The sequence below is a fragment of the Stenella coeruleoalba genome (assembly GCF_951394435.1).
Source record: "Stenella coeruleoalba genome assembly, chromosome: 6".
Classification (NCBI taxonomy): Eukaryota; Metazoa; Chordata; class Mammalia; order Artiodactyla; family Delphinidae; genus Stenella; species Stenella coeruleoalba.
This window is the reverse complement of record NC_137151.1, coordinates 53,876,341-53,886,390: the sequence shown is the minus strand read 5'-3', so window position 1 is coordinate 53,886,390 and position 10,050 is coordinate 53,876,341. Positions and strand designations below refer to the sequence as shown.

General features: G+C 36.3%; 1 protein-coding gene across 6 annotated transcripts in view; it reads right to left on the bottom strand.

Annotated features, from left to right (window-relative positions):
- Positions 1 to 2,812: 2,812 nt before the first annotated feature.
- GPD2 (glycerol-3-phosphate dehydrogenase 2) overlaps positions 2,813 to 10,050 on the bottom strand; it is a 199,917-nt gene continuing 192,679 nt past the window's right edge. For 5 of the 6 annotated variants that reach the window (XM_079923811.1, XM_079923813.1, XM_079923814.1 and 2 more), the window contains 4 exons: positions 8,638 to 8,750; positions 8,474 to 8,552; positions 8,181 to 8,279; positions 3,838 to 5,300 (listed from right to left, as the gene is read on the bottom strand). In XM_079923811.1, coding sequence (XP_079779937.1) covers positions 5,175 to 5,300; positions 8,181 to 8,279; positions 8,474 to 8,552; positions 8,638 to 8,750 — 417 coding nt within the window. In that variant the 3' untranslated portion in view covers positions 3,838 to 5,174. Of the gene's footprint in view, positions 2,825 to 3,837; positions 5,301 to 8,180; positions 8,280 to 8,473; positions 8,553 to 8,637; positions 8,751 to 10,050 lie in introns of those variants that run through there. The other variant, XM_079923816.1, reaches the window with a different exon arrangement.

The window sequence follows — 10,050 nt, the reverse complement described above, 5'->3', positions numbered from 1 at the left end:
TGACACTCAATCCTCCCGTCTCTTCCACTGAAACATGATATATTATCTACGACTACAGGATGCGCACCTTAACCGACACAGTTGCAAACAACCCCAGTGTGAATGTGGGGAATTAACAGGGAACCGATGGTACGGTTTGCTAAGCGACGCAATTCGATGCCGCATATGGAGAATGAAGATAGCCCTGATCCTTTCGCAAAAGTGGTATTTTGTTTAGATCAAATAAATTTTACTATTCTGGATCAAGCATTTAACAAAATGCCAGGGTATTTATTGATTTTTGACAAGGCCCCACCGCCTCCTTAGCACAGGACCTGCAGGACTATCTCTGGTGTCATCATGGCTCACATACCTCACCTTGTGTGCACGTATTTCACAAGTGTGGTAGCTAATTAGACACCTAAAATGCAAAGTACAAGCACGGAAGGCTCATCAACTCCATCTCCCATACAGAAATACTCTTGTTATGAGGGTGCCAGAACAATTTAAAACTTCTGTGGTCTGTTTCCTTCCTAAGTCAAATGTCATCAGGTGAAATCCGCCACCGATGATAATGCAGTGTTGACCAAGACTGCAAAATGTCGATGTGAGTATCCATTTCTCTTTCTTTGATTACCATAAATTCATTACCATAAATTTTGAAAACTGGCAGCAATGTATTTTGACAAATTTTATGTTGACAAATTTTAAAGTGCTATCAAATTTGATAAGCTAAATCAATGAACAATGTTTTGAGCTGCTATATATTTTTTTCCAGGCATTGAACAAACAGTTCATTGTTCCAAGTCTGTCTGGGGGCCAGTTCTCTGGGTTATTCTATACAATTTCAAAGAAACTTCAGAAGCTCACACAGGCCTTTGAGCACGCAAAACCAAGAGGCAGCGCTTCTAAACCACAAATGGAGACGATGTTCCATATACATGTGTAAATTAAAACATATAAAATAACATAGGCATTATAAAATTTGTGTTAAAACTGGTAACAGCTTTACTGATTTACTGACAATGAAAATATATAGCATTTTTTCTGTCAGAGCATTTATCAACACTTGGCAACCCTACACTAACTTGACATGTAAGATGATCAAAATGGATTATGTAATCTTTCCCATTCATTTCTATTGATTTTACTTATGATAAAATTCATCAGTGTGCCTGCAAACGCTGAGGCTGAAAGGCTCTGCTTGACCAAAAAAAAAAAAAAAAGAAAGAGAGGAAAAAAAGAATTCAACAGAGTTGAATAGGATGAATGTAATTTTAGAATAGGATTGCACAGATACAGAAGTCGTGCCCTAAAGCCTCCAGCAACAAATTAATACAAATAAACCTGGCAGTCTCATAAAATTGCATTGGTCTATGCAGGGATTCACTTTTGAGATAAAATTACAAAATTGCAAGTGAAAATAATTAATGTGTGAGTGCAATTAAAAATACAGTTTGTGAAGATATTTTCAAACTTTTTAAACTTCAACAGTAATCAAAGTTATTTCTCTGACTGCAAGTAACATCAAAATGCCAGTAAATGGCCCATTTTAATCAGTTTTATTGATTCATGCTTTCAGTTCTTATTCAGTTAAAAACAAGGCACATTAAATTCATCCTCTTATTGCTCTATAAATGCATGCAGCTCATTCTGTATATCAAGAGTAATAAATAATGGTGATAAAACACCAAGACAGTTATAAAAATGACAACCCAGCCTCAAACATAGTATTTAAGAGTCCAATCTAGAACAATAACCCAACACAATACATAAAAAATGCCATATATGAAAACATGCAGTGTGTATATCGACTCCAGTACTGGGTTTATACTTGATATTCTTTAAAAGCACAGTAGGGCTCTTTTACTCCCTAAAAAGGATTTACAGAATGCAAAACAGTGCAAGTTATTAGCATCGTTGACTTCAATATTATTACATTCATATGCCAAAAATCTTTACAAATACATAAAACAAGGAAATAAGATCAATGATCATTCTTACAGTATGTTTAGGAAAAGAATGAAATTTCTGTTGTACGAAGGAGTAAGCTACATATATTCTGAAAAAGACAAAACAAAGCTAGAAACTAAAGCAAAACAGGGAGCATGCATTTAGTAGTAGAAATCCTAAAGTTACACTCAGTAGAAATTGATTGAAAGCAAGAATGTTGCAGCAGCATGAAGGATATGAGGCAGACAACCCTGGCTTAACAAATAATCCAGCGGTATCACTATTGTTATGACTGTGGGAAGGGCTACTGAAGGGAGCATCCAGCTCTCCACCACAGATGGGGGTTCCTTCACCTGAATCCCCTTAATAAAGCCTCTTTAACTAAATCACTTGATAAAAGACAATCTCTACACACCTCACACCCACCCCAACAGAATCAGCTGATACCATGTTTATACAAAAAGAAAATAATTCTTTTGTGCTTGGAATAGATTTTGAATCACACTCACACCTCCCCCCCCCACCCCATTTCTTCTCTCCTTTTCTGAAATCAGGTAAAGAAGCTGTGCAGGTTTAATTAAGAACTTACACAAAAATGCAGGGGTGCTTTATTCACAGTAAAGACTTGGAACCAGCTCGTTTCCAAGATGAGTCTCTGGGATCGGTGAAGGAGCGTATGTTTTAGAATTAGCAGATTTTAAGCAAAAGCAGATGTGCTCAAAAGAAGAAAAGTGCGTTTTTCTTTGTCCTTAAAGGAACTTCACTCATAAAAAAGCATGCAGAAACAAGGCCTCTTTTCAAATACAGCTCTGCCCAGGCCAGTCAGGTTATAAGCCTGCTCCCTACTGTAATGGATTCAGCGAGGATACAAGTCATCGTTGTCTTGATTTAACTAGAAAAGAAGAGAGAGAAAGAGAGAGAGCACAAATGTACAGTATTGTGGTACATCACCTCTGATGTTTTAAAGGACAGCTCTTCTATCTATTAAGGGTCACTGGGCTCTAAACAGTGAAGTTATTGTCTTGATAGAAAAACACTAAGTTACAAAGCCATGTGCTTCTATTATTAAAAAAGAAAGAAAGAAAGAGAGAGAGAGAGAGAGAGAGAGAGGGAGGGAGGGAGGGAGGGAGGGGGGAAGGAAGGAAGGAAGAAAGGAAGGAAGAAACCAGTGTAAAAAAAAAATTCACACCTTAAAAGAAAAAACTTCACAGTGATACCTGGGAGGTCACTTTCTCTGTTTTAGGTTTTCCTTTAGGAAGTGGCAAGTCTAAACTTCATTTAAAAGCAAAATGAGTTAAGGTTCTATCTTCACTGTTTATTTCAGAGGTAGGGGTAGGGGCTTACGTGAGTGAACCTCCAGTGTGTGTATTATGGCAGACAGGCTCATACCGCACGTGAATGAGGCATAAAGATATTCTACATTTGACACATATAGAAATATTTGTCAACATTTGACATATATAGAAATAATAGCACAAAATAATAGCACGAAAGTGTTTATGTACCAGTTTGAAAAATTAAGATCTCGAGTCTGCACAATGAAAACCTGACATTAAATAAAGGGTCACATTTCCTATTTCATACACAACGTGATCTTAAAAAAAAAAAAAGTAGGTAGTTAACTTCAAAAGAGGAAGCACAATGAATAAACATTCAGATGACTGGCTAAAATGCCACCAAACTATTATAAAAGCATACCAAATTGGCCCTTTAAATTCAGTATATTACATATTTACTAAATTCTGGGCAGATTGATTTTTTTTAACATTTTTATTGGACTAAAATTGCTTTACAATGGTGTGTTAGTTTCTGCTTTATAACAATGTGAATCAGCTATACGTATACATATATCCCCATATCCCCTCCCTCTTGCACCTCCCTCCCACCCTCCCTATCCCACCCCTCTAGGTGGTCACAAAGCACCGAGCTCATCTCCCTGTGCTATGTGGCTGCTTCCCACTAGCTATCTATTTTACATTTGGTAGTGTATAGAGAGTGGTATGGGCAGATTGATTTTTTTGTCTTGTTTTGTCTTTCTGTGAGTGTGTATGTGTATGATGGGGGAATGCGTGTGTGTGTGCTGAGTGTGGTTTTCTCTATTTCTTTTTGTTTGATTGAGAACTTTTCTGTTGAGTACAGAAGGAGAAAGGCTTTAAGCAATTAAAATGACCTTGAACACTGCAAGTTTTTGGCTTTTTATAATTGTAACTAAAGTTAACTAAAGGCTATTCCTATCCTCTTTTACTATCCGTTTACAAATACTCCCCCAAATGATGCAATAACCTGAGCAAAATAGGTCATGTTTGACAGTATCACATGCTCCAAGATCTAGGATTTGGGGATTGAAAACTGTGCTATAATATGTGGATATATAAACACAGGTTTTTAATCCTTAAATTTATTACTACTGTAAAGATTTGAGAAATTTAGTCCCATGCCAATGTATCCAACTTGCCACTTAAATGCTGGTTTTAAAGTAAGAAAAGCAAGGATCTTCCTGGCAACTGTAATAGTCAAAGAAAAACCAGCAGTGACTGGGGAAAAAAAAATGAATTGCTGAGATGAAACTATCACTGTAACTCCCAGCAAATGTCAATGCTATCCTTATATCTTGTACCTGTGATTCTGGAAGCCTTCAGAGTTTCTCTGAGATTTGCTCCTATAAGCAGATCTAAACTTTTTCTTCCTTCTCCAGTTTTGCCAGTCACGCTCTAGCTATAAAGTCTGGATGAGGAAGGCAGACAAGCTGGAGGAAGAAGGGGCTGAGGGGTCTCCAGAAACACTATCGTTTTAATAGGTCCCACCCCACTCAATTTCTTTTAAGAACAAATACTATCAACAAGCTTAACGTCCAGAGCTTTGTGCAAATCATGAAATATTTCCAGCTTCTTTTTTCAATTTCTGCCAAAATATTCTGCCTCTAAAACTGACTTAGACTAAATGAATAAACAAACAAAAAGGGAGCATGTCCAGTCTAACAGGTCACAGAATAAACGCAAAACATTAAACCAGTGTGCATTGAAAATGAGAAAAAAAAGATAAAATACACTTTTAAGAAGCTAGATTGAATGGCAAATACAAATAAAGGGTATACATTGACATCCTAAAGCTTTGGAATGTTTCCCAGTGTTAAAACAAGGCAGCTATCCATATCCACTGTTTTAGAGCGTGTAAGTCATCTCTGGTTTGATACATGATTATTTGTTGTTCCTGTTTATTGGCTGTGGATTTACTGCTCAGACTCACAGTCCTCCACAACTTCGGTCCACGGGGATGGGAACTCTTCTGTCGAGGTTCTCTTCTGCAGTTTTCATGAGTATAGCAAGCCGGCTTCCAGACACCCTTCCTTTTTGAACAGCACTCATCAGCTTAAAGAGAAAATAGGCAACAGATTCAGAAGGCCAGCCAGCTTCCTCCCTTCTCCATGGCATTTTAATGGTTACCTTTGCAGCAGGCAGGGGTAATTAAGTGCCCCCGTCGAAAACCGCAGCAGGTACTACAGCTCACTTAAGAAGAGTACAGTTTTCAAACATTTCAAAAAGGGGGAAAGGGGCAGGTATTTTGCCACGGCTGCAAAAACTACACCTATCTGGCGAATCAGCCTGCCTTTAAATGCAAATCGAATGCATTACTTTTTGCCCCTTAATGTGCTCAGAGCATATATTTTTTGGAGCAACTCAAATATTGAATCTTTAATTCCATTTTTAAATCTGAAAAGGGAATCTCAGGGATTGAACAAAGACAAACCGTGACCTATATTTAACTACTCTTTTTTAGTGTTACTGTACTTGACAACTTCAAGTCCCCCAAATCCAAATTCCTTAAAGACTTTTTAAAGTAATTTACATTTAAGTCCTTGAAAATGGACCCAGAGATCCACCTTAAGAATGAAAAGCACTCCACAGCCCAGATTTTAGCTAATTCATTTTTATCCAGTGGATAAAATCAGAATTAGTCTTGAAATTACATGCAGTCAGCAGGCAAACGCCTTTAATCTGGAAGGCACTGTGCAATTATCAGCACGGGGAATTTTTTTTTTTTCCTATTCAAGTTGATGTGGTTTTTACTATTTTCTTGATCTCACTTCCTCAATCTTTGTTATCTATTTGTTTTTTTAAAGAACTGATTTAGTCATTCATCAGAAATATATATATACCTGTAAATCCTCAAAATATTTTTAGGGTTATAGTTTTTAGCCTAAAGAAATACATTTCTTAAAAAAGACTCTGAATAAGGGTCAGAGGCATCTGCCAAGGGGCTGGATCAGAATTTCATGACCTTATTAAAAGCTGTTTCACAAGCTATTGCTTATTAGAGATGGACTCCTACATGCAGAAGTGTCATTAGAGCCCAAACCTAAAAATAAAGTCATGTAACCATACAGTATCTATAGAGATCCTTCCATGAGGATTATTAAAAAAAAGTCTATATTCAAAATGGTGTTTAATGGGATAAACATGGGCGCTTAATCTTCAGAGAAGGAAAATATTTTATGAAAAATAAAATAAAACCCTGAAAACATACTTTGCATCTGATGAATGGTGTAACAAAGAATGCTGACATCTACAGATGGAACAATTGATGGTTTATCGTCTTGCCTCTGATTCCATAAAGACTTTCAAAGTTTATCAGCGCTAACAAAACTGAGAGAGCTGGAGTTTTTTTTCTTTATCCATAAACATTGTGCGATGTACCAGCCTTTAAAAACTCAAAGTCTTCTTCAAACATTACATGTATCTTGAAACCATATTACGAGAAGAAAATAGTATTTGGGTGTGAATATATCTCATAAGAAATATTGTCAGCGTTTTTAAGTTGAAAATTACACTGTATATTTGTACTTAGTAGAAGCATGAATGATCTCTTTCACTTAGAATTGGACAAGAAATACTCAATTATTAAAAAGACTCTACAAGAAAGCCTGCAGATGGTTTAAATTATTTTCTACGTGTTTAACTCTACTGCACTCAAAATTACTTAACACCCAAACCACATAGCATATCCATAAAATTAGACTCATTGTTTCTAAGACCCCAGGTCCTTGAACCCTAAATGCTGTTGTTTATTTACAACGTATATGAAATGAAGCATTAACTATTTATCTTAAGAAAAGTTTTCTAAAATCCTGAGACAGACAAAAAAAATTTTCTCACAGAAAAAAACAGACAAAAAATGTATGAAATGGTTTTTTATTCCCAAGCATACGTTTTAAACTCAATTTCAAACGTCCACTTAGTTAAACAGTAAGCTAAAGAACTAAACATTCTTTTTTGTAATGCTGGACACAACCTGTGAAAATTTTCTGCATTTAGATTCAACAATGCTCTTATCTGCAGCTCATCTCCAGAGAGACAATTACCATTTCCTTTGCCTTGATCTTGTTTGTTTAACTTGACACAGTGAAGAAAGGGCTGACATTGACCAAAATCCCCAGCATTAATTTATTTCATGTTCAGCATTCATCATTGCCATGGTGCAAGAAAGACCTGGCATTCATTTGAAATACCTGCCCAAGAAGCAGTACAGAAAAAACCTGGCTGCTTGGAAACCAATACATTCTTCGTAAGAGCAGAGTCCTATGGACAGTTACAAATAATGTATGGCTTTGTTGAGTTTCTTTCTTTTAAGGAACTTTTAGGAATGATGTGTAGCATCCAGTATGAAGTTAAAGTAACAAAATTTACTTCCTTCCTGGTTATGATTAAACAACTGAGCCTTGAGTAAGTGGAAAATTAGAAATAGAAATGCTTGAATTACGTGGTCTTGACCCAGGAATATAGGTTTCCTTTCTTTTGCTTTTCAGGTTCATTCTAATGTAAGAATATAATCATCGCATGTTGGGTTCTCAAGGGAATATGATTCTCAAATGAATACAACTCTGATTTCTTTAAACTTCCTCGATTAAAAATATACTTTCCACATTAGAATTAAAGAAGGGTCCGGTGGTGGCATCCCACGGCATACTCTTTATAAAGCACACTTCTGATTTAGTCCTTTAAGCCATAATTAACTTAGATTTAATCTAAATTGCCCAGCGCAACAGAATGTGTCTTATAAAAAGCAAGAGAACATGCACCACGTAAAGCCTTATCCTTAAGGGCAGACATATCAACCTTTGCTGGCTTCAAGCTTTCTTCTTTTTCAGAATGAGGTGACAACTGTGTGGACTTCAAAATCCATTCCTGAATATAAACTGATGACCAATAGATAAAAAGCAAATACACTTGTTTCCTTTCACCACAACTCACCTGCAAAAACTCATTGAGTTCAACCTGTCCATTTTTATTCAAATCTACTTCATTCAGAATTTCATGTAGTGTATTTTCATCCATTTGGACACTGATACTCTAAGTAAAAGGAAAGCACAAAATAATGAAGTTTCATTAGAAATTATGCGTATCACTTTATCAATGTTACCAGCCTTTCAAAAATTCAGAGAGAAATATTACTTATAGAAAGCACTAGATGAGAAAGAAATTATCTAGCATAATCTTTACATTCTTCTGCTATCAAAGATGTTGAACCAAAAAAAAAATATTACCTCTAATACACGCTGAACATCAACAATGGTAATAAAGCCTTTCTGGTCTGCATCAAACTTATGAAATCTCTTCTTGTACCTGGAACACAACATTGAATAATGGAAAAATATACTTAGATAAGTGAAGACAAAAAAAGAGAGATACAGAAACTTATTAGAAGTACCTGTCAATGTCCGAAGGCAGTAGGCTAATTTCAGAGTGATCTGTTAACTGTTCTGATCGAGATTTATAGCCCATTTCATAATACAGAAACTTCCTGGCTGTTTCAAGTTCTTCCTACAACACAGAGACACACAAAGTTCAAAGATTTATGGAAAGAATTATTGATTTTTTTCTTCCTTTTTTTTTCCACTTGGTTTTCTAAAATGAAAGCTCATCTTCATTTTTCTGGCCAGGTCAATTTTTTATTTCCTCCAGTTTTACTGAAGTATAATTTCATTCAATAAAATTCACCTATTTTGGGTATGCAGTTTGATGTATATCCCACCACGATCAAGATATAGAACATTTCTATCCCCCTAAAAAGCTTCCTTATTTCCCATTTGCAATTGATTCCTGCCCCTGACCTCTAGCCCCAGGCCACTGATCTGATTTTGTCACCAGAGTTTTGCTTTTTCTTGAATTTCATATGAAAGTGTTCATATAGTTCATAGTCTTCTGTGTTTGACTACTTTCATACAGCATGACAATTCTGAGATTCATTCATGTTGCTGCATGTTTTAATATTCTGTTTCTTTTTACTGCTGAATATTCTTCCACAGTATTGACTAGCAAAATCTATGGGTGATTTGGTGACAAAAGAGCAATTAAAAGTGAAGAAGGCATCCAGGACTTGAACAACGATTATAATGTGGCATGCGGTACCAAGACAGACATCATGACGTTAACTAATTCTAAAATTTTGTCACTAGGATGCTGGTAGTTGGGTGGAAGTTACAGCGTCAGGAGAAGAAACAAGCTATTCTATTGAATAGTTACTCTTCCTGTTTTCAATGATCTCGGCCACAACTGATACTACCTATTGCTGAGAACACTGTCTTCTTAGATTTCATCACGCCAGTCTCCAAACTAAGAACTTCCAAAATGACTCTATTGTGCTGTATATTGTTCACAAATATCTCTTTCCTCTCATAAACACACACACACACACACACACACACACACACACACTTCTCCCCCCATAAGTATACTTCTCAACCCCATTGATGTGAGTCTGGACATGTGATTTACTTTGGCCAATGGCACATGAATGGATATAATATATGCCACTTTTGAGCACAAGCTTTATACAAAATTGCAGTTTTGCTTAGCCTCTCTTGCTCCTGTACCATAAGAAGGGCATGAATCAGAGAGATCTGAAGCCAGTCTGAAATACGAAGAAGAGCCACAGCAGCTAACATGCAGCCTTCAGGTAATATGAGTGAAAAGTAAGTGCTTGCCATGGTAGACCAGTGAGCTTCTGAAATTGTTATACAGTATAACATAGACAATGCTTACGAACACAAGTCTTAAATTCCTCAGACTTCCCCTCAAAGGATCTGACTAAATCAATTTGTAGACCCAACTTCTGGCCTGC